The following is a 24,883-nucleotide window of genomic DNA, read 5'->3' on the forward strand; positions in this document are numbered from 1 at the left end:
ATTAGGCCATTCAGCCCATCGAGTCTGCTCCGCCAATCAATCATGTCTAATTCATTATCCCTCTCAAGCCTTTTCTCCTGTCTTCTCCCCATAACCTTTGACCTGACTAAACAAGAGCCTGTCAACTTTGTAACTCATAACCTATAATCCTACTTCTGCTTTAGATACTTACCCTGATTTTATCCAAAAATTCTTGTTTCACTGCTTTCTGTTTGGGGGGAAAAAAAGTCATCCTGTTCTAGTTCACCAAGTCTTTCTCAAACTTCATCTCTGTATTTGGATCTCCTTTACCAAGAAGCCTTTCTATTATTGTTTTGTCAAATATCTTAAGTTTAAAATCACCCATTAAATCTCCTCTGGGCTCTGCAGTGCTCCAGGGAAGTGATTTCTTCCAGTTTAAACCTCTAAAGATTCCTCCCTTGATGTAATCCTACTGAACCTGCAATGTTCCCTGTTACAGAATTCAAAATTGTTTCTATAGTGCAACACCCAGTGTTGACATTGCCAGTGTTGTTCATATCCCGTGAGTGAATGAATCCATAAGCTTCACTGGACAAAGAATATTGAACATTACAGCACAGTACAGGACCTCTGGTGATGATGTTGTGCCGACCTTTTAACCTACCCTAAAATCAATTTAACCCTTCCTTTCTTCGTAGCTTATCTAAGAATTTCTTAAACACCCCTGATGTATCTGCCTTCACCACGACCCCTGGCAGGTCATTTCACCACACCACATTCTGTGCACAGAACTTGCCTCTGACATTACTCCCCACCCCATATTTTCCTGTAATCGCCTTAAAATTATGCCCCCTTGCATTAGCTTGGGGAAAAGTCTTTAGTGGTCCACTCCATTTGCATTATGTTTCTTATCATCATGTACATCTCCACAAAGTCACCGCTCATCATCTTTAGTTCCAAACAGAAAACTGTGAGCTCGCTTAACCTGTCTTCACAGGACATACCTTCTGGCCCAGGCAACACCCTGGTATATCTCCTTTGCACCCTCTCTAAAGCTTTCACATCCTTCCTGTATTGAGGCGACCAATAGAAATTGCCAATCACAAACATGAGAGACTCTGCAGATGCTGGAGATCCAAAGCAACACACACAAAATTCTGGAGGAACTCAGCAGGTCGGGCAGCATCTATGGAAATGAATAAAGAGTTGGTGTTTTGGACCGAGCCCCTTCTTCAGGACTGGAAAGGAAAGGAGAAGATGATGGAATAAAAAGGTGGGGGAAGGATTATAATGAGAAAGTGGTAAGTGAAGCCAGATGGGTAGGAAAGGTAAATGGCTGGAGAAATAGGAGTCTGATAGGAGAGGAAAGTGGACTACAGGAGAAAGGGAAGGATGATGGGACCCATTGGGAGGTGATAGGTGAGAGGCAAGAGTGCAGAACAGAAGGAGGGGGAAGAGAACAAGATGGCAGTGAAGACAAGTTCCCAGGAAGGAAACATAGCTGTGGTAGTGAGTCTGGGTGAGTACCTGGTTGAAGAGTCAGAGGGCGAGCAATGTGAGAGGGTCTCACTGAACTGTCAGAGGAGATTTAAACTTCTTCACAATGGAGCAGCACAAGAAAATCTGCAGATGCTGGAACACAAAATGTAGAAATTACGAGATTTAGTTTATCATTATCACTACAGCTCCTTTCTTCTCATTAACTGTGGTCAGACTTGTTTTGTTTAATTTTACTCTTATTTTACTCTATCCCTTTGAGTATTCTATAGCTGTTATGGCTCAATCACTTAGTAATTTTGGCTGAATATAGAAATCACATCTTTTGCAGTTATCTGTAATTTAAACGTCCTGCTTTTATCTCCAGTTCCTGGGCTGGGACGTTCGCTTGGGTTTCTTCCCAAAATGCCTCGACTACGCCTTGTCCACATGTTCCTGTGGTACCTCATTTATGGACACCCTCTGCAAGAGTCTGCAAAAGATTCGGCCACATCGATACCTTCAGTTGACACACCAAGCAGTGCTGAAAAAGAGGTCTCGTCTTCAGAAGCCCCTGGAGAAGCTGTTGCTTCCACGTCAAGTGACACCACTGATGCTAGTGCAGAAAAGAATATGCCAGCTGCTAATGGAAAGCCAGCTGAGGTGCCAACTACGTTAGAAATTAATGAAGACCGCCAGTGGGAGGAAGAACTAGACCAATTGTGCATGAAAGAGACTGGTAGGTTTTAGTTTGCAGTTAAATATTTTCCATGTTTGTCTTACTCCTTTGGTGGATGTGGATATCAGAGGCAAAGCCAAAATCTAATGTACAATTCAAACCTATTGCCCTTGAGTGAGTGGCTTGCTCGGTGTGTGGTTGGCATTTAAGTGGCTCTGGGGCCACATAGACCAGAAAAGGCAAAGATGGCAGATTCTCGGAGAAAATTAATTGAAATGAATTTTGTACAGCATTCCAGTATACCAGTGCCACACCTGCGTTTGTTGCACACGACTGCCTCCCCTATTTAAAATAGATTAGGTTTTAACTTGAGTTTCCAATTATGGGATGAAGTTCCAAATTTTGTTGTGAGCCTTTCATCAAAAACTCATTTTATAGATACTGTAGCACTTAGATGTTACATAGAGTCATAGAACACTTCAGCACAGAAATAGGCCTTTTGGCCCATCCAGTCCATACTGAACTGTTCTTCTGACCAATCTCATCGACCCACACCTGGACCATAGCCGTCCACACACCTTGTGCCAGTGTACCTATCCAAACTTCCCTTAAATGTTGAAATCAAACCAGCGTCCACCATTTCCTCTGGCTGTTAGTTCCACATTCACACCACCCTCTGAGTGAAGAAGTTCCCCTTAAACATTTCTCCTTTCACCCTTGACTTGTGACCTGTAGTTCTAGTTTCACCCAACCTCAAGTGGAAAATGCCTCGTTGTATATCTCAACCTATACCCCTCATAATTCTGTTTACCTCTATCAAAGCTCACGTCATTCTCTTACACTCCAGGGAATAAAGTCCTAACCTATTCAACCTTTCCCTATAACTCCGATCTCAAGTCCTGGCGATGTTCTTATAAAATTTTTCTGAACTTTTTCCAATTGTACAGATACCTTTTCTGTAGGTAGGTGACCAAAATTGCACACATTTCACTTTTCTAATTGATCGCAATTGTGCTTCTGCTTTCTATGGCAAGCTCTTAATAATGAGAACATGGTGTTTGGCTTGTCATGACAATAAAGGATTTGGGCGTTCAATGAGTAATGATTGGTCTGATCATTGGTGAAACCAGGTTATCACTGAATGTTTGTCACGAAGATGATGTGTTTGGATGCATTTGACTGTAGACTTAACAGAGAAGTTTTATCTCTCTATTAGTGATGTGTTTGTAATATTACAGTTTTAAATTTACATGGAGTTTAAATTTGCAAAGAAGCAGAAGATTATCTTAGAAATTGAAGTGAATGGGAATATGGTGTTGAAAACTACGAATCTTTTAAATAACTAGTGTGCCAGAAGTACACTAAAATGTTCATTAAAAGGACTATTTTAAAATTCGAGCCACCTGAGAGGTTGTTGCTGTGATTGACCTGCTCTGATTGAATTGATTTTGAAGAATTTATGATACAAGAAATTGTACAAGAGATGATAAATTAGATGTCTTCCCTTGTTCCATACTTCTATTTGTATGTTGAACTGAAGGTGTGCTTCTGCACACGTAACTGGAGGATTTAAAAAAATAATCAAACTCAAAAAGAAAAAATATATTCATAAGGTTCTGACTGGTTTATGTGCATTTTTTCCACAGTTTACGTGGATGAAGCATCGTGGAAGAGAAATATTCCTCCTACCCCTATTCACAGAGAATTTGGATATGGTTGGGCTCTCATTAGTGACATACTGCTTTCTATTCCCCTCTCTATTTTTGTTCAGATAGTACAAGTCAGCCACAAGGTAACGTTATATGAATTTTGTTCTGTTACCAAAAACTCTGTAGTACGAGTATTTGGTTTTTGGGGTAAATGTTCTGAGTCCTAGAGTCAAATGGGACAGAAACAAGCCCTACAGCCCAACTGGTCCATGCTGGCCAAGATTCCAGTCTAAGCTTGCCCCATTTGCCCATGTGAGGAACTACATTTTGGAAGATCAAAAACTGTTAGGATGCATTCAGTCAAATGCTGGGGCGCTGGGGAGTGTTACAAAACAGAGTGCAATTGTGTTGTTTGCTGAACGAGGTGTCATAAATAGCAGGGTGAAGAAGGCGTTTGACACGCTGGCCTTCATCAATCAGGGCATTGACTATAGGAGTCTGGAAGTTACAGTGCATTTATATTAAATATTTGGGAGGCTACTCTTGGAGTGCTGTGTGCTATTTTGATCACCCTGTTAAGGGAAAGAAAGATGTTATTAAACTAGAAAAAGTGTAGAAAAGATTTACCAGGATGTTTTTTGGACTTGGAGTCCTGTAGACTAGGACTTGTACATAGACGATTGAGGGGTGACTAATGGAGGTATACAAGATCATGATCTTTGCGATGGGTGCTGTCTTGCTTTGCGATGGGCCAAGGGCCTTCTTGATGTCATCATATATCGATCTGATGTTGCCTGTCACAGCTGCTGTCTGAATGTCCTCACTGAGTCATCCAGCAGTAAAATAGTCACCGATAAAAGCAAGCAGATGGAATGCTGGGTAGAACACTACTCTGGGCTCTATTCGAGGGACAATGTTGTTGTTAGCTCAGCCATTGATGCCAACGATTGTCTACCAGTCATGGATGAACTCGACTCCGAACCAACCATTGAGGACCTCAGCAAGGCAATTGACAGACTGGCCCCATGGAAAGCTACTGGCAATGATGGGATTCCTCCAGACCTGATCAAACACTGCAAGATCTCACTCCTTCAGCCTTTACATGAGGTCCTCCGTCAGTGCTGGAAGGAAGGAGCCATACCACAGGATATGCACAACTACAAAACTGTCTCTTTGTACAAGGACAAGGGTGATAGGAGTGTCTGCAACAACTACAGGGGTATCTGCCTCCTGAGTGTTGTCGGCACAGTCTTTGCTTGTGTAACTCTGGCATGTCTATAAACTCTGGCGGAACGGGTCTACCTTGAGTCGCGCAAGGAGGTCAACTGTCGACATGATTTTCTCACTCCGTCAACTCCAGGAGAAGTGCAGGGAACAACAGAAACCCCTCTATGTCACTTTCATCGACTTGACCAAGGCTTTCAACCTTGTCAGCAGCTCTTTCAGATTCTTCTCAAGATTGGCTGTCCCCTGAAACTCCAAAGTATCATCAAGTCATTCCATGACGACGTGAGGGCTACTGTTCAGAACAATGGCAGCTCATCAGAATCCTTCGCTATTCGTAGTGGAGTCAGACAAGGATGCATGTTGGCCCCAACATTATTCGGTGGCATCTTCTCTCTGCTATTGAAGCACGTGCTTGGGACGTTGACAGAAGGCATCTACATACACACCAGGTCTGATGGGCGGTTGTTCAATCCTACACACCTGAGAGTAAGAACAAAGGCGTGTAAGATATTAATACGTGACATGCTGTTTGCCAATGATGCTGCTATAACCTCACACACCAAACAGCAACTGCAAACTCTCATGGACTGCTTCTCTAAGGCATGCAAGGACTTCGGGCTTACCATCAACCTAAAGAAAACAAATGTCCTTGCCCAGAATGTAGTGGAGACACCAGTCATTACCATCAACAATTATGATCTAGAAGTGGTCCACGAGTTCACATACTTGGGGTTGACCATTAGCGACACTCTCTCCCTCGATGCTGTAATCAATAGGCGTATCGGCAAAGCAGCATCGATCCTTGCTCAACTTTCCTCTCGGGTCTGGAAGAATCCGAAACTTGCTACAAGACCGAGACTGCCTTGTATGATGCATGCGTTATCAGCACCCTCCTGTATGGCAGCGAGATTTGGACCATCTACTCCAAGCAGGAGAGGAAACTCAGTTGTTTCACCTGTACAGCCTTCGCCGTATCCTCAGCATCACCTGGAGAGACAAAATCCCAAACTCTTGAGGTCCTCTCCTGCACTGGACTTCCCACAATGTTCACGCTTTTAAGGCAACGCAGACTGCGCTGACTGGGCCATGTCCGTCGTATGAAGGATGTTAGACTACCAAAGGACATCCTCTATGGAGAACTAGCAACAGGCAGAAGGAACATTGGTAGACCCCCAGCTTCACTTCAAGGACCTCTGCAAGCGCGACATGAAAGCCTCAAAAATCAACACAGAGTGCCGGGAGGATACAGCAGATGACGGCAATAAATGGCGAGGTACCCTTCAGCAACACCTAGAGCAAGGCGAAAGAGTGATCCTGAGTCGGTTTGAGGAGCGGAGAGCTAAATGGAGAGCACAGCAGACAACAATTCCAAGATGCTCTACATGTGCAGCAACTGTGGCAGAGCCTACCGTTCCAGGATCAGCCTCAATAGCCGCAGTCGACACTGCTCGACAAACTAGTGACTACTAGAGGTGAAGTACCCATGGTGGACCACGACCGATGGAGGCCACATGCAAGATCATGAGGGGTACAGATAGGATGAAAGCGAATAGTCTTTTTCAAAGTGGGGTGATTTAAAAACAAGCGAGCAAAGGTTTACGATCTGAAGGGAGAGATTTAAAAGGGATATCGGGGGCAGCTTCTTCATGCAAAGGTTGGTGCATACTTCAAAATGAGCTGCTAGAAATCATGGTAGAGGAGGCAGATTACCTACATTTAAAAGCTGTTGAGATAATGACATGATTAAGAGTGGTTTAGACAGCTATGCAGATGGAACCAACTCACTGAGTAACACAGCATGAAGCATTTGGTCCTGTTTCCATGCTGTAATGATTGTATGATCTCATGAAGTTGCTCACTTTCCATTTTTGTTGAACTGCAAGAACAGTGTGTGATTCTGTGAGAATAGAAAACTGCATAATAGCAAGAGTTGCCACTGCAGCTCCATGAGCCTACTCTGCCATTAAAAATTAAGGGCAGTCGTTTGTCTCAACTTCAGTTTCCTGCTTGTTGTCTTGTATCTCTTAACTCCCCTCTGGGAACATTTTAAGACATCAATGTTTGAAATGGCCACTTAGAAAAATATTCTGCCAAGCACCGGCTTCAGTTTTTAAGGCATAATTTTTTGCACTTCTTTACTCATTCTGCCAAAGATTAGGGGGTTGTTTTATGTTACAGTATTTTATCTCCATCCCCTTATCTAATATTAAGCTGTAAAACATTTATCCAAAGTTGAAAGGGTAGTTTTAATCTGACGGCTTCTCTGCTGCATCAGTTTTGAGTATATTTCTCTTAGTTTAGGTCTATTAATTGACTTAAGAAAATATTTTAGTAGCTAACTAGATGTCTCTAAGTTTGTGATTGATGTGTGAATATGGTTTCTTTGAAGTTTTTGTTCATTATTTACTTTTCTATTTTTTATTTGTCACTTTATATAGGTTGAAAATCTAGAAGATTTTTTAAATGATCCTATCTTGAAGCACACTTTGATCAGGAGTCTGCCACAGCCTATGAGGCAACAACTTCTTTATAAGCGGTAAGACATATCAAATTAATTTTCAAAATTCATACAGATCTCTGATTGTAAAGGCTTTCTCACAGTCAATGAATGATTGAGTTAGCCTAAAAAGCTAGTTTCTTAATGTATGCTTCCCTAGAAGAAAAATTCTCTTAAAAGAAAACGCCTCTCGGCCCAAGTTCATTGGAAAAAATGTTCCTATTATAGGACTTGTAGTACTCCGTCTCTCAGCCCTCTCTGGCCCATTACGCCGCTGTCATTTATGATAACAGTGAAGGTCCACCATCTCTAGCAGTGTTAAGGACTTTCTTCATCGAATTAAGTAGTTTGAGGGATACTGTCAGTCACGCAAGACCCGGATGGAGACTTAAGAAAACCCATCACTCTCAGTTGTAGAGAAATTCTTCATTGCTGTTTCCAGAACAGTTTTATTTTACCAGCCAGGGTTGTTAGCTCTGAACTGAACCTGGAGGACCAATGGACCACTCTTAGCCTGTCCTCTACTCTTTGACCTGTTTGGCATGGTTGACCTACCAAGAGCCAAAGCATGAAGCCCTGACTCCAGCCAACATAGCTCTCCGGGTCATTGAGGCATGTAAGCCTACAAACTATGACAAGGTTGTGGTCCTCTTGGAGGGCAGAACATTCCTAATACAGTTTGTTTTTTTTCTTCACACTAGTCACTTCTGCGGCCTCCCTGCTTGAGTTTGCCCATGCAGACATCATCCAGCACATCTGATTTAAGCTAAATTAGTGTTGTGTTATAAGTGTTATAGAACTTCAGTTTAGCTGAAAATTCCTCCAGTGGAATATAACTGCTTTGCATGCCAAAGCATTTTTTAGTTAATATACATTGCTGAAGTAGACAGTGCATTCTGTAATTAAGTTTGGACATATTTGAAATTATATAGGAAATCTTAATCTAGTAAATGTTGAATGATCTATTAAAGTTACCTTTCATTGAGCAGAAATACTTATCAGCATGTTTTGTGTAATGAATGGAACTTAATATTGTGGCTAGTTGCTGAAATAATGCATTGAATTACTATAGATCATGTTAGGTGTGGAGATATTATGAGATTCTTGAACGTTAAAGGCTTGTTAATTGAAAGCAACTAACAATATTATCTTCAGTGTAAATATTTTCCATTAATGTTGACAGGAGATACATATTTTCCTTCTTTGAGAGTCTGCAACGTCTTTGTTACATGGGATTATTACAGTTTGGTCCAACTGAAAAGTTTCAGGAGAAAGATCAGGTAGGCTTTCAGTGAGATGGACTGTTGCGTTGCTGACTCCAAATAACATGCATAAAATGCTGGAAGAACTTGCTCAAGCAGCATCTGTGGAAGGGAATAAACTTGATGCTTCAGACTGAGACCCTTCATCAGGACTCAGCCCAAAGAGTCTCAACTCAAAACGTTGACTCTTTATTCTCCTCCATAGATGCTACCTGACCTGCTGAGTTCCTCCAGCAGTTTGTAGATGTTACTCAAGAGTTCCAGCACCTGCAGAATCTCTTTTGAGTCTATATCTCCAAGTAAAATGTGTGGTTCTTGAGCCATCATTTGTGAGAACCCTAATGACTAAGTGGGCTAAATGATTTAGTTTCAGATTCTCATCATCATAAAGGTCTTTTCTTGAGGTTGAAATGGTGTTTCTCTGGACAACGATCATGAACATTACCTCACACAATGCACTATCCATTTGCAGGAGGAAGTTCATAATGCTACTGGGTCAAAATACATCAGTTTTATTATTTGAGGAGAAAAAATGAATTGCAAATCACTCTCAATACCTGATGTCTGGTATCTGTCTTCCCAGAAGACATTAACTGAGCATAATTGAAAAGACTTCACAGGCTTACAAAAGAAGTCTGATATATATTCCTTTTAATACAGTGGGAAACCACTTACCTGAAAATGCTCATTAAATTGCTGTAGAATTAATCTGGATGATGAGCAGATAAATCCCATTTTGAAAGTTTATACCTGCATTTGTACTGTTACCTTGAACCTAGTTTCCTAGAGTCATGGTAGCTTGTAATATACTATATTTTAATATGCTTAATAATCATGTTATTGTAAATGTAGTGTTAGAATAAGAATCTAACTGAAGTTGTATCCCTTCATTTTTACCATTGACTGATTGATAACACTGGAAAAACAACAGATCAAATTGAAACAAACAGTTCTGCAGTCATGAAATCCTCAACCTAATAGCTGATTCGCCAGATTTCTCAAAGTTAATGGGTTAAATGCTTGAAGTAATGTTCAGGAGAAACAGTACACCAAAAACGTAGACTTTGTGTGTGACCATAGTTTGTATAAAACAAAATGTGAATCTGTAAACTCACCACTGATTCTTTGTTTTATTAATCCAGATTTTCATTTATGTGAAAAAGAATGCCATGATTGTTGATACTACCAGTTGTGATCCACACTATAATTTGGCCAGAAGCAGCAGGCCATTTGAAAATCGATGCTATGCTCTAAATAGTATGCAAGATGTAGAAAGCTTCTGGTTTGACCTGATGTGCGTTTGTCTGAATACACCACTAGGTAAGCATTTTTATGAATTTGCTGAAGTTCAAAATAGTGTTGATTATAATGAATGCTGAAGCAATCCTGATAAGGTGTTTCGGCCAGAAACAGCGACTGTTTATTCCTCTCTGTAGATGCTGTAATGCATCAAACAATAACTGAAGCTAATCCATGCAGTCTGGGACTGAACCAGAAGTTTTGTCATTTCCTCTTGTATAAATCCAGAGCTTTGCCCTTGTCTTATTGTTATGGACTCCTGTAACATTTAGTTCTTCATTGAAAGATAATTTTACAGTGCTGTCAATATAAATATCCGATACGGTTCTCACAACTTGAGCATGGAAGTACAAGTGATCTTTTACAATACTACTTTTAAGGCCAGAGGGCTATATCTTCTATCCAACACACACAAGATGCTAGAGGAAATCAACAAGTCAGGCTGCATCTAGGGAGCCAAATAAACGGTTAACGTTTCAGGCCAAGACCGAGTGATCTCGGCCCAAAACATCAATTATTTATACCTCTCCATAGATGCTGCTTGACCTGCTGAGTTCTTCCAGTGTTTTCTGTGTGTGGTGCTTTGGATTTCAGCATTTGTAGAATCTCTTGTATTAATAGTTTTTTCAAATGTCTTCCAAACAAATGGGTGAGATCTTGCTCCCAGAGTCCCTCACCTGGTGTCTGTAATTACCTATGCTTGCATGCTGTTGTCCTGCAGTATGTCTTCAGTGGCATCAGTACTTCCAGTGGTAAGATGGCTTCACCTCTGAAAAGGCAGTGAACCTCCTCTTTAGTTGTAAAAGCTGCAATTTCTGAGTTTTTGAAAGCCTAAAACAGATTTTAACTAAAAGCTCTAAGCTAATGTAATTTTAAGAATGTAACTTTGCCTCCTAATTTGAAATGCTAGAATCTCCTCTGAAATTAATGGAGTGTAGGATGCTGCTTCAGGAGTTGTTGGTAAATTCTTGGCAAAATTGCTCTCTTCCACTGGGCTTCATGTGGGAAAAATTAACGGATTTGGGCTTTTAAATCTGTTACTTTATTAACACCTTTCTGTCGGTGTTTAACAGTGCATACAAGATTTCCCAGGATTTATTCCCATTCAGAAGACTGAATGATAACAGTCCTGTCAAAACTGCCTACGTAAACAAGTCTTTAGTTTAAATTGGCCAAAAGCAGATTCATAATCCAGCTCTCTACTCATCCTGTAAAGACCATCACCATGGAATTGTAGGGTTGTAGGCTGCCTGAATCTACACCTGGTGGGGTTGCTCTCATGAGTTTTCACTGTTTATTCATGTATCCCTCACAAAGTACAGCAAAATCCAGATTTACTTATCTCAGGTACTTGGAAAACTACAGTGAAATGCGTTAACAACCAACACATTCAGGAAGTCCACAAATGTTACCACACATTCCAACACCAACATGAGTATTCAGCAGAGCAGAACAAGTAGTAGCAACAAGACAACATAACAAGCCCCTTATCTGCCTCCCACCTATTCACAGGTACAGATAGGACTCTGACCCAAGGGCAGGCAGCCTCTGAGTCCTCGGACTCTCAGACTTGTAGATGTCAGACTTCCAACTCCGGACCCACCTTGTCTGATCCTTCAATTTTTTTTTAAGCATGTCGCACCAGACAGTCAGCCATTCTTGTCTGGCGCGTGGTGTCAGGATTGGTCTCCTTTCCGATTAACTGGGTCACGATATGAACATTCCTGATTCAACCCTTGATTTCTTACGAGGCCGAGTGGCTAGCTCGACGCTCGACCCGGCACGGATAGAAAGTGTGCTCGGTGGTGGCCCAACTTGGATTCGAACTCAGGAGCCTTCGCTCCGGAGTCCAGCGCTGATGCCATTACGCCACCAGCTGGCCTGATCCTAATAACTCCTGATTCAGGAAATTAGATTGGAAACCGGTGTTGCTTCTTTGTTTAATAGTAGAAAGCGTAATACAGTAAGCAGCATGGACAGATCTGAAGATAGTTGTAACCTAAGTGATCTTGAATGTTCTTGCATGTTTTATTTATTTATTTGTTTATTCATTTGTTCATCTATTTATTATTTCTTTCTTTTTGTATTTGCACTGTTTGTGACTTTTGCACACTGGAAGTCCTAATTGGTCTTTCATTGATACTGTTATGGATTTACTGAGTATGCCTACAAGAAAATGAATCTCAGAGTTGTATATGTACTTTAATAATAGGTTTACTTTGAGCTTTGAGTTTATTGCTATACATGTTTTGGCCACACAGTGTCACTATCTGTCTAAAGGAAATAAAAGAATTTAGAGTTGATTCAGTGAGATTTCTGGCAAAGTTTTATCAGAAAATGTAAGGGACAGACCCATATCAGAATAGAATTAAGTTAAAGCTGCATTGCTTTTTTAATCCATTATCACAAATTGGAATTTGTACCCGATTTCAATTCATATGTTGGCTTTTTAAAAAAAAATAAAATCCCTTGAGTTTGTAAGCTCTGCACTTTTTTATTTACAGGTGTCATTAGGGTTCCTCGCTTAAATAAAGGTGGTCAGACAGCTGCTGAGGGAGCAGAAGACTCTGTGCTTAACCCGGAGATAGATCAGGACGCAACTGCAAAGAACTCTATGGAGAACAGATGTTCTCTGCTGGAATATGCAACGTGCGTTTTGGTCCTTGTAGATACCAAGTCAATAATACTGGATTAATTAATAACAGTATCTTATTCAATTTACTTGTTATTCCTTTCTCTTTCCACCTGTGAGCTGGTTGTTTTCCTGAAAAATTAGATAATTTAACTGCAAAACAATTTATCTTTTTATGTTTTCTTTCCTCCTGCACTTTATCCCTTTGTATTTGTCTCTTTCCCTACTCTCTGCCTGGTCTCTTTTTGCACACCCTTCCATCTCCCAGCCTCCTTAATGCTCTCTGTTCATTTTCTTGCTTGTCATTATTGAGCAGTTAGCTGCTTTTAGTGATTTGTTTTCTTAATCCCTCTAGGGGTAGTCGGAAATTGATGGAAGACGGGAAACTTCCAGGTGACGGTCTTGGAGCGGGAGGCCTCGATTCTAGTTTCTTTGGACATCTGAAGCGAAACTGGATCTGGACCAGTTATATTATGAACAATGCTAAAAAGGTAGATATAAACAGAAGTAGCTGGATCTGTTTTTAAAAATATGTTGATCTTAATTGGGAGGCAAGGGAGAGTTATTGTAGTGTAACACTTTACAGCACCAGCAACCTGGGTTCAATTCCACTGCTACTTGTGAGGAGAGTGTATATTCTCCCAGTGTCCATATGGGGTTTTTTTCTAGGTCAGGGGTTCCTAGCCCCTGACCTAGACCCCTCAGTTGATGGTAAGGCTCCATGGCATATTTAAAAAAAAAGTTGGGAACCCTTGCTCTAGGTGCTCAGGTTTCCTCCCAATTTCATGACATGTGGGTTGATAGGTTAATTGGTCATGTGGGGGTAATTGGACAATTTGGGCTGGAAGAGCCTACTAGCCTGCTACATCTTGAAATAAGTACTCCATTAAACTTGCTGTCAGAAAAAATCATCATTGCTGCAACAGAGAGCTGATTTGTTCAGGACTTCCAAAAGACTGGATGAATGCTGAGGGAAAGTAGCTTGTGGGAATACAGCGAAGGATTTGATGAGCTGAGGGCTAACCCACTGTGCCTTATTGACTACAGGTCCTTCCCCAGCTTATGAACCCTGTATGTACAACCTGTACATACAGACAAGCTTTTGGGAGACCAAGTAGGCATTGCCTGCCAGCTGCTGCAGGGCTGTGGACATCTTCTGCTCTGTCGGAGGTGTTCAGAATCATTTAAATGTGATTGCGCAACAACACCTCTCCTTACTCAGGAGTCTGCAGAGGTTTTGCATGCCATCAAAACCTTGGTAAGTTTCTATAGATGAATGGTGGAAGGTGTGCTGACTGAATACATTACAGCCTGGTATGGGAACATCAATGCCTTTGAGCAGAAAATCCTACTAAAGTTAGTGGATTCGGCCCATTACATCGTGGGTAAAGCCCTCCTGACCATTGAGCATATCTACACGAAACCTAAAAAGGCAACATCTATCATCAAAGGTCCTCATCACTCAGGCCGTGCTCTTTTCTCCCTGCTGCCGTCAGGTGGAAGGTACAAGTCCCTCAGGACTCTCACCACCAGGTTCAAGAACAGTTACTACCCCTCAACCATCAGGCTCTTGAGCAAAACGGGATAACTACACTCACTCTATTTCTGGTGTTCCCGCAACTGATGGTCTCAGTTTAAGGAGTTTTTATTTTGTTATTTAATGCTCGTTATTTATTGCTATTTATTTCTATTTGTATTTGCATAGTTTGTTGGTCATTGAATCTGTTTAAATTTAAGTTGGCCCGCAAGAAAAGAATCTCAGGGTTATACGTGATGACATGTATGTACTCTGATACATGTAAATTTTACTTTGAACTTTGAATAGTCACATTTCCACATATGAACTGATCAAGTTAGAAACAGCTCACAGGAATGGAGCCCTGTCATTACTTGGCAAAGACAAGTAAATGAGCAGGGTTTGTTTTTATTATTACCAGTATAAATCATACTGCTAATTCAATTTTGCTTTTGCAGAGCCTCAGTGTCCCTGAGAGCAGCACAATGCGATTACAGAGTTTCCTTAACAAGCATTCTCTTCCTCTTGCAGTTGCAGGTAAAGTATTTTTCTTTCAGATAAAGCTATCTGTAGTTAAGATTTTTTACTGCATACTTGCATGAATCTGTGAGTAGTGTTAGTACTAAAGTGGATTAATAGCTCATGTCTTCTGATATCATGAAATATGAGGTCAGCGTGGCATAAAACTTTAAGCAACACACACAAAATGCTGGAGGAACTCAGCTTCTGTGGAGAAGAGTAAACAGTTGACGCTTTGGTTTGAGACCCTTTATCAGGACTGGAGAAAGAAGATGAGAAGTCAGGGTAAGAAGGTGAGGGGAAGGGAGGAAGAAATACAAGCAGGTGATAGGTGAAACCAGGAGGAGAGGTGAAGGGATGAAGCAAAGTGCTGGGAAGTTGTTTGGTGAAAGAGATAAAGGCTAAAGAAGGAGGAATCTGATAGGAGGGGGCAGAAGCCATGGAAGAAAGGGAAGTGGAGGAGTGCCAGAGGGAGGTGATTGGCAGCTAAGGAGATAGAGTGAGAGGGGGAAATGGAAATGGGGAATGGTGAAGATGCGAGTTGAGGGCCATTACTGGAAGTTTGAGAAATCGATGTTCATACCATCAGATTGGAGGCTACTCAGATGGAATATAAGGTGTTGCTCCTCTAACCTGAGTGTTGCCTCATCGCGGCAGTAGAGGAAGCCATGGACCAAGATGTCAGAGTGGGAAGTGAAATTAAAATGGGTGGCCTCTGGGAGATCTCACTTTATCTGGCAGAGAGAGCGTAGGTGCTCAGCGAAGCGGTCTCCTTGTTTGTGACAAAACTTTAAGTTGTAGTTTCAATTTTATGTATTTAAGAAAATTAAATTCAACTATAGGACATGGAATACTACAGCACAGTACTGATCTTTTGGCACACTATGTTGTGACAACCTTATAACCTACTCTAAGATCAATCTACTCCTTCGCTCCTACATAGCCCTCTATTATATTTTCCTAATTTATCTGCCTCTACCACCATACTTGGTAGGGCATTCCACACACCCATGACTCTGTGATTTAAAAAAAAATAACCTCTGACATCCACCTTATACTTTACTCCAATCATCTTAAAATTATATCCCCTTATATTAGCCATTTCTACCCTGGAAAGCGACTCAGGCAATCCACTTGATCTATAGCTCTATCATCTTGTTCACCTATTAAACTAACATTATTCTGTGCAAACACCAGCTTAATATTGACATGATAACAGAGATGGGGGGGGGAAATAATTTATAGGTTATTTCTTTATCAGATTTAGTTTATGCACATTTTTACTATATTTCTTTGAAGGCCATTTCCAGACCGTGATGGCTCATGGGGCAATTTTGTTCCCCATTAAATTTCCCTGTAACATTCTCCCCATGTTCCCATCAAACTTTTACCATGCCTCCAGAATTGACCATAACACCCTGCACGTCTTTGGAATGTGACGTGAAACTGAAAAACACAGAGGGAGCCCATGCCATAAAAGGGCAAGCACGCAAACTCAGTGTAGGCAGAATCAAAGATCAGGATTGAACATGGGTCACTGAAGCTGTACCAGGCATCTTTAAATAGCAAGCTGTCCACATTTTTTTTTACATAATTGCAATTACGTTATCCTTCATCAGTTAAATGTCAGTTAAATGTAGTATAACTGCATGGCACTGCACTGATAAATATTCATTACTTTAATCTATTTGAATGCTTTTTTTAATATTAATAGTAATCAGTAGGCAAATTACTGATAAGCAACAAGTTAGTGGGCAAATGATAACTGCTGTTGTATGCTTTTTCTTAAAAAAAGCATTTTTGTAATTATTACTGTTTTCCATAATTTTCTTGACACTATTTTGGAAGATAGGAACATTATAAACAAGGTATTTTGTGCTTAATGTTTCTGCTTTCTTTCTGGGATTTGCTTTGATACAGGAAACAAGTTCAATATGTTAGGGATGCTCAGGTCTGTACAGGGACCCCTTACCAGGGATAAGGAAGAAATCCGAATTGAAAAAGAGAGCAATGTTGGTCGAAACAAGCGAGTAGCTGGCGGAAAAGGGCAGAAACGAAAACGACCTGAAAAGGAGAGTGGGAAGAAAACAAGAAAAAAGAAGAAGAAAGGTGAGGGTTTCATTACTGTGCCATTGTGTCTTCCTTTCAAGACTGAGGAACAGTTGTAATATTGACTTCTAGAGCACTTTTTAGTGTATTACTTTTTTTTGACATCTGGTCCTTGCCACCTAAGCCAGCATTTTTGCCCTGGGGTGGGAGGGAAATGCTAGTGAGCTACACCTCAGTGCTGTTTGGAGGGAATTCCAGGGTTTCGACCCAATGCTGATGAAGGAACAATGGTAAATTTCCCAAATTGTGGTGGTCTAAGACTTGGAGGGGAATCTGCAGCTGGTGGTTTCCTGTGCATCTGAAGCCCTTGTCTTAAAGAACTGTGAGATGCCGTCAGCTAACCCTCGCTATGTGACTAGTCCATTTTTTTTAGATGGTGGACATTAGTATAAAAGGGTGCTGGATGCTCAGTGTAGACTCAGTGGCTTGTTTCCATTCTGTATGGCTGACCATCCACAGAAAATTCCATACATTCCCTCCATTACAGTGCAAAACAGCTGCTGCACCTACCAGTACAAAATCGATTACCATTGCATGCCGAGTGTTCTGACAGCATCTCCCAGGGTGTAGGTGTCATCCCTTGGAGGACATGGAGTTTTACAGCAGTCCTTTGAGAGGGAAGAATTGTAAACCGATTTTGCCTTGTTTTTGATACCCCAGCTCGGGGCGGTGGGAGAGAAAGGTTTTGACTACCTACCTTATCAGTTTTCTTAAGCCCATTACCTATACTGGGGCTTAGGCCACCAATAGCAACTTGCCAGAACCCTCTGTCCTGAGCGGAAGGGGTGTTGATCAGACTGTAGTTTCTGCTTTGACCACACAACTTCATAAGTCTTTTACTTGAAGGTCCTTCCTCTCCCAGGGATGAGGTCTTTGGAACTTCTGATGCCGTTTCTGTAGCTCTGGGTTTTTTGTGGGATAGGGTTGCTAATTGTGTGCCCAACCCTCTTCCTTTTGCAGCTGACCTGGGACCATCCATGGCGGAGTTTATCTCATCTATGCCTCTCATAAACACGAGAAATTCTGTAGATGCTGGGAAATCCAGAGCAACACACACAAAATGCTGTGGGAGCTCAGCAGGTCAGGCAGCATCGATGGAGAAGAATACGCAGTTGATGTTTCAGGCTAAGACCCTTCATCCGGACTGGAAAGGAAGGGGGAGAAGCCAGAATAAGGTGGTTGTGGGGGGGGGGGGGGGTTAAGGAGTACAAGCTGGCAGGTGACAGATGGGGCCAGGTGAGGGGGAAGGCTGATAAGTAAAGGAGAGGGGGCTGAATTGAGAAACTGTGAGGTGATTGGTGGAAGAGGTAAAAGGCTGAAGAATAAAGAATTTGATGGGAGAGGAGAGTGGACCATGGGAGAAAGGGGGGGCAGAGGGAGGTGATGGGTAGGTGAGCAGAAGAGAAAGGGTTAACAGAGGAATGAAAAAAGAAAGAAGGGGGAGGGGCAGCATCAATGGAGGGGAATAAACAGCTGATAATTGGGCCAAGACCCATCATTATGACTGGAAAGAAAGGGCAAAGAAGCTAAAATAAAGTGGGGAGGGTAAAGAGTACTGAGTTCCTCCATCATTTTGTGTGTATTGCTATGCCTGTCATAACCTTATAACTCTTATTAGTTCACGCCTCAACCACCTTCAATGCAGAGGCTTTGGCTCCCCTGGTTCCACAATTATTCTTAATAAAGCTGCTGGAAGTTCTCATTTCTAGTAATAGTTCTTCACTGATACCTGCAGAGGAAGCTCCACAACAGGGGAAGGCAAAACGGTTTCGTTTCACAGACGACGCGGATAAGAGTGCACTGCGTCGTATGACCAAACTCCGCGTAACCTGGACTGCACAGGAAGACAGTCTGCTCATGCTTTGCCGAGTAGCCAGCCACGTACTCAACAAAAAAGTAAGCAATTAAACACATTTTCTTTCGAAAATGATAAAGTAGCAAAATATTAATGGTTCAGTATGTTGCAGTCCAAATTAGCAATACAGGTGCATCTGCTATGACATGCTAGTTGCTTTCCCAAGAAACATCTTAAGACAATCATGTCAATGGGAAAAGTAGGGTTAGGGACTGGAGCACTTCAAGCTCGGATTAACAATTATTATTCTGCAGGATTTTCAAAAGTAAAGTTTTAATTGTTAAACGTTTATTTTGTTACTGAAAGCTTAACAATAGTAAGGGTTTTATGTCACATGATTTTAATGGAGTATCTTTGTGCATGTATAAATAGAAGTAAAAGCTTTTGAATTGGCCTCCTGTTGTGAATTGGCTGTCTGTTCCTAAAGCACAGTGGTGTTTGTGGGAGTTTAAGTGCCCCCCCCCATCCCCCGAGATAGGTTTTTTTTCTCTGTTCCACAATTCCAAAGTAACTCTTAGGTGTTTCTCTAGTCCCTGACTGAAATCACATTATATCCAGTCGGACCTGTGTAATGCAAATAGTGTTCCCTGATTCATCAATCTTCAAAAAGGTAAAAACCTTCAGGTGAAATCTCCATGAATGCACGTTTGTTTAATTTTGGAAACAAAATCTGTTTTTGCATTTAGGTGAAAGGACCTTTTGTTCCTTGGCAAACGGTCAGAGATGTCTTGCACGATTATTTTGAAGAGGCTTTGGATAAAACCTCTCTTGCTGTGGGCCGTAGATCTCGCTACATCCTCAAGAATCCCCAGACAATGCTTAATTACAGGTGAGGCCACTGCTTTGGAGCTACAAATGCTGATAAAGTACAGCCACAAGAAGAGCTGAAGCATAATATGGAAATCACTGCTTAGATGATTTAAGGGATTGGTTTTGGAAATGATCCATTTGGTGTTTTAGTTCAGCACAAGGCTTTTCCTTTTCATCTACCAAATTAAGCCAGCATTGTTCCATCTTGTACTTTTATTCTGCCCATGGTTTTTTTTCTTGCGGTCGCAATCATGTATTTTATAGGATTCTGTTGTCATGAGATATATACATTTAATCCTTAAATTTTGTTGAATTAATATTGCATGCGTCAATTAGTCTTTATTGATTGACTGTGACTAAAGAACGCATTCGTTTCACAAAGATTTGGCATGATATCTCAAACTTTGAAAAACTTCTGTAGATCTGTAACAGAGATCTGCATCACAGTCTGGTATCGAAACACCCATGCCCTTGAACGGAAAATCATACAGAGTGTAATGGATATGGCCTAGTTCATAAGTGATAAAGCCCTCCTCACCACTGAGCACATCTACATGAAACACTGTCACAGGAAAGCAGCATCCATCATCAGGGAACCCCCCCCACCAGAACATGTTCTCTTCTCACTGCTGCCATCAGGAAGAAGGTGCAAGAGCCTCAGAACTCACACCAGGTTCAGAAACAGCTCCAATCCCTCAACCATCCGGTTCTTGAACCAAAGGGAATAACTTCACTTGCCCTATCATTGAAATGTTCCCACAACCACTGTTAAGTACTGCTCATCTCATGTTTGTTTGTGTTTTTTTTGTAATACCATTGTTTGTGTTTTTTTACACACTGTTTGAACACCCAAGTTGGTGTGGTCTGTCATCGATTATTCCATTAGGGATTTATTGAGTATGTTCTCAAGAAAATGTCAGGGTTGTACATGGACACCTATACAGTATGTACTTTGATAATTTTCTTTGAACTTGGTATTTTTTTTGTTCCTTTCATATTAGCATTTGCAGATAGCTCTCATCCTTTTGATTTAAATGACAAAACAGTGTTCGATTGTGATGCTTGGCAATGTAGCAGTTAACGTAATGGTATTACAGCACAAATGATCAGGGTTCAGTTCCCACCACAGTTTGTAAGGAGTTAACATATTCTCTCTGTGTCTCTGTGGGTTTCCTTTGGGTGCTGCTTTTTCCTCCCAAATTCCAAAGACGTACAGGTTAGGGTTAAAAAGTTGCGGGGATGCTATGTTAACACTGGAAACCTGGCAACGCTTGCAGGCAGCCCCGGCACATCCTCAGACTGTGTTGGTCGTTGACACAAATGATGCATTTCAAGGTAGGTTTTGATGCATGTGACAAATAAAGCTAATTTTGTATAATTAAAGAGCAGCTAATTTTGCGTAACTGTTCTTTCAAACCCAATTTACTGTTATTTTTGCTGTAGAATTTATGTCATTCTTACCTGGACTTCTCACTTGTAGCAGGAGAAAGACCAGTGCAATTCGGCCTCTTCAGATAAATGAAATTGTGCATTCATGCGATTCTAAATGGGCATAGTTCTGCAGCACAAAGCTGATCTCGTTTCAGTGTCAGGCCTGGTAGTGTGAGCAAAGTGACACTGGTGAATTTTGAGAGCAAACACGAGGAGGTCTGCAGATGCTGGAAATTCAAACAACAACACACACAAAATGCTGGTGGAACACATCAGGCAAGGCAGCATCTGTAGGGAGATGCTGCCTGGCCTGCTGTGTTCCACCAGCATTTTGTGTGTGTTGTTGTCTGGTGAATTTTGACTCTGTATCTGCACTCAGTGGCCACTTTATTAGACACACCTGTATACCTGCTCATTAATGCAAATATCTAATCAGCCAATCATGTGGTGGCAACACAGTGCACAAAAGCATGCAGACATGGTCAAGAGGTTCAGTTGTTGTTCAGACCAAACATCAGAATGGGGAAGGAAATGTGACCTAGGTGATTTTGACTGTGGAATTATTGTTGGTGCCAGCCAGCATGATTTGTGTATCTCAGAAACTGCTAGGATTTTCAAGCACATCACTCTCCAGAATTTACAGAAAATGGTGTGGAAAAATTTAAAAATAAAATACTGTGAGTGAAACTGCCTTATTAATGAGATTGGTGAGAGGAGAATGTCCAGGAGGAGTCAGGCTGACAGAAAGGTGACGGTAGCTCAAATAACCGCATGCTACAACAGTGATGTGCAGAGGAGCATCTCTAACTGAACAACAAGTTGATCTTTGAAGTGGATAGGCACCAGCAGCAGAAGACCACAAACGTGCTCTCAGTGACCACTCTATCAGATACAAGAGGTGTCTAATAAAGTGGTTATTGAGTGTAGGTTTCCCACTTAAAGTACAACCAATACTCATACTTTGAAAATAGGAGGAAGGTGTTCCCCCTCCAAGAGATTCGGTCCATTTCCATCTGTATGTCTTGAGACCTGGATGGTTCCCTGTCTCTATTTAAGTCTGATCACATTACCACAGCCCTGTTACAGTGAATTCCAGTAGTTAAATCATCTAAACTGCCGCCACATCTGTGCTGTGGCCCAGAGTTACCATGGGGGGCAGAAGCCAGCAACCTTGCAGGGAGGGGAAAAGCAGGGGAATGCAATTTGTGGAAGAGCACAGCTCAACCACCTTCTTTCCAACATGTGTCCAGTTGATATACCCTGGGATAATATTTGCTTCTGAAAAATTTGTTAAATGTTGATCTGATGAGGGAATATGAACAGCTGTGTTGATGTGCAAAAAGAAATGGGATCAGGCTTGCATGCTTTAACTAGCCTGATTCTAAGAAATAAAGATTAGCTTTATTTGTCACATGTACATCAAAATATCAAATCACTGAGTGAAACGTGTCGTTTGCGTCAACAACCAACACACTCCAAGGATGTGCTGGGGTCAGTCTGCAAGTGTTGTCATGCTTCTGGCACCAACGTAGTATGCCTAACCCAACTTGCTAACCCTAATCCATACATCTCTGAAATGAGGGAGGAAGCTGGAGCACCTGGATGTGGTTACGGGGAGAATGTACCAATTCCAGTCCCCAGTCTCTGGCACTGTAAGTGTTGAGTTATGTTCTGTGTACCCTGTATGCTGTGCATAGTCTGTGATACTCGAGGCAAATTCTAAAGTAGGTTACGTGGTCGGCAAAACATTGTGGGCTGAAGGGTCTGTAATGTGCGGTAGATTTCTGTGTTCTATTTCTATAATCTCAAGCATGCTAACAGGTGCCATATCTGGATCAAATTGCCAGTAATACCACTGGCAATACCATTGTTCCTCTTTAAAAATATTAAATAGTTTATTCTTTTTAACTGTTGACAGAATTTGTCTTGCTGAAGTCTATGAAGACCACGCTTTAATCGATGAAATCATGAGCAAGAAGGGTAATTACCAAGACTGTAAGGTAATTGAGCATTGTGCTGTTTTTATTGTGTGTGTTTTACAAAACAAAACAAAGGGTAAAGTCTTGAAGCTGGACTTTTTGTTTATGACTCAGTGTATTGTTTATTCAAATACTGAAGCATCTTGAATGTTTTAGACTGGCACCCAAACCCTGAAGTTAGATTAAAATCTTCCCAGTTATTAAATAAATGCTGTCAGGTACATTTAAATATATTTCTGATGTACATTTCTGAGGTGGAATTTCTTTAGCCAGAGGGTGGAGAATTTGTGGAATTCATTGCCACAGACTATTGTGGAGGCCAAGTCACTGGGTATATTTAAGGTAGATTTTGATAGGTTCCTGATTAGTATGGGTGTCAACTGTGACTGGAAGAAGGCAGGAGAATGGGGTTGAGAGGGAAATGGATCACAATGATGAAATGGCAGAGCAGACTCAATGGGCAGAAAACTGAGAGAAAAATTCAGCTCTTATCTTATGCTCTTATGGACTTAAGCTGATTAAAACTGCACGTTTTTTTCCTGACTACAGATCAGAGATTGAGAATGTCCAAAATAAAGATCCCACACTGGGAAAACTGAGGTTAAATTTAGAAATATTCATTGAAATAAAAACAGTAAATGCTGGACGTGCTCAGCGGGTTAAGCAACAGCATGGAGAGGGAAAAAAATCATTAATGTTTCCTATTAATCTCTCTACCTCAGAATGGGAGCCTCCCCATGCTCTCTGAGATTTAAAGCAAATTTGTTTCTCTCTTTTCCTATTCTGACAAAGGGGCTTTTTTCCCTGCAGTCTCATAAATATGAGGATCTGCAGATGCTGGAAACCTAGAGTAACACACACAAAATGTTGGAGGAACTCAGCAGGAAAGGAATAAAGAATGAACTTTTCAGGCTGAGACCCTTCATCAGGAGTTGACTCCAGCATTTTGTGTGTGTTGCCCTGCAGTGTTAATTGTTTCTTTCTTCGCAATTGCTGCCTGAGTGTTTCAAACATTTTCTGTTTTATGCCTGTGCATTTGAGCTTGCTGTGAAATTTTCATGCGTCAAAATAACTTGTATTTGAACAGGTTTGTGCAGAAGAGTTCCAAGAATTTGTCAGAAAACTGAGAGAAAAATTCAGCTCTACAATCGGATCTGGAAATATCGAGATTCCTGATACACTGCAGGAGTTATTTGCCAGGTGTGATTCTTTTTGTCTGAAACTTTCATCTATAGTGAGAAAGTGTAGGACCAGAGTGCGCAACCTCAGAAGGATATCCCTTTAGAACAGAGATAAGGAGGAATACACTAGACCTGTTTTAATCTAACATACGTGGTGCCTATAAGGTCCACAATGGTCTCTCAGATCATGTGTCAAATGGGTCAAACCCATTCTAAGGGCGGTGAAAATCTGACTTGAGGGTGTAATCTCTGCACTGCAGGACAGCTTTGATAATATGAACTGGAGAATGTTCAGGGAGGCTGCTACCTATGGCAACCATGTTAACTTTGAGGCATCTGTGGATTCTGTGACCAGCTACATAGAGTGAACTGAGGATGTTACCATTTCAAAACACATCTGGGTGAGGGCAGATCAGAAGCCATGACTGAGGGATTGTGATGCTGCCTTTGGATCGGGGGGTGTGACAGCTCTCAGAGAGGAAAATATTGTGCTTTCCTGCTCCATCGGGAAGGCAGAACGGTAGCATTCTCAGAGAATTTACAGACACTTCTGCAATACCATTTACAAAGTAAATGGCAGAATACTTGGTAGTGTGGAGGAGCAGAAGGATCTGGGAGTACATGTCCACAGATCCCTGAAAATTGCCTCACAAATAGATAGGGTAGTTAAGAAAGTTTATGTGGTGTTAGCTTTCATCAGTCGAGGGATAGAGTTTAAGAGACATGATGTAATAATGCAGCTCTATAAAACTCTGGTTAGGCCACACTTGGAGTACTGTGTCCAGTTCTGGTTGCCTCACT

At 41.3% G+C, this 24,883-nt stretch overlaps 1 protein-coding gene across 2 annotated transcripts in view; it reads left to right on the forward strand.

Moving 5' to 3' along the window:
* LOC132399122 (general transcription factor 3C polypeptide 1-like) overlaps nucleotides 1-24,883 on the forward strand; it is an 83,373-nt gene that overhangs the window by 27,749 nt on the left and 30,741 nt on the right. For both annotated transcript variants that reach the window (XM_059979119.1, XM_059979120.1), the window contains exons 15-27: nucleotides 1,826-2,176; nucleotides 3,763-3,908; nucleotides 7,431-7,528; nucleotides 8,673-8,769; nucleotides 9,894-10,071; nucleotides 12,555-12,699; nucleotides 13,038-13,173; nucleotides 14,657-14,735; nucleotides 16,638-16,826; nucleotides 18,562-18,722; nucleotides 19,368-19,510; nucleotides 22,841-22,922; nucleotides 23,989-24,101. In XM_059979119.1, coding sequence (XP_059835102.1) covers nucleotides 1,826-2,176; nucleotides 3,763-3,908; nucleotides 7,431-7,528; nucleotides 8,673-8,769; nucleotides 9,894-10,071; nucleotides 12,555-12,699; nucleotides 13,038-13,173; nucleotides 14,657-14,735; nucleotides 16,638-16,826; nucleotides 18,562-18,722; nucleotides 19,368-19,510; nucleotides 22,841-22,922; nucleotides 23,989-24,101 — 1,918 coding nt within the window. The remainder of the gene's footprint in view (nucleotides 1-1,825; nucleotides 2,177-3,762; nucleotides 3,909-7,430; nucleotides 7,529-8,672; nucleotides 8,770-9,893; nucleotides 10,072-12,554; nucleotides 12,700-13,037; nucleotides 13,174-14,656; nucleotides 14,736-16,637; nucleotides 16,827-18,561; nucleotides 18,723-19,367; nucleotides 19,511-22,840; nucleotides 22,923-23,988; nucleotides 24,102-24,883) is intronic.

The sequence above is a fragment of the Hypanus sabinus genome, chromosome 9 (assembly GCF_030144855.1).
Source record: "Hypanus sabinus isolate sHypSab1 chromosome 9, sHypSab1.hap1, whole genome shotgun sequence".
Taxonomy (NCBI): Eukaryota; Metazoa; Chordata; class Chondrichthyes; order Myliobatiformes; family Dasyatidae; genus Hypanus; species Hypanus sabinus.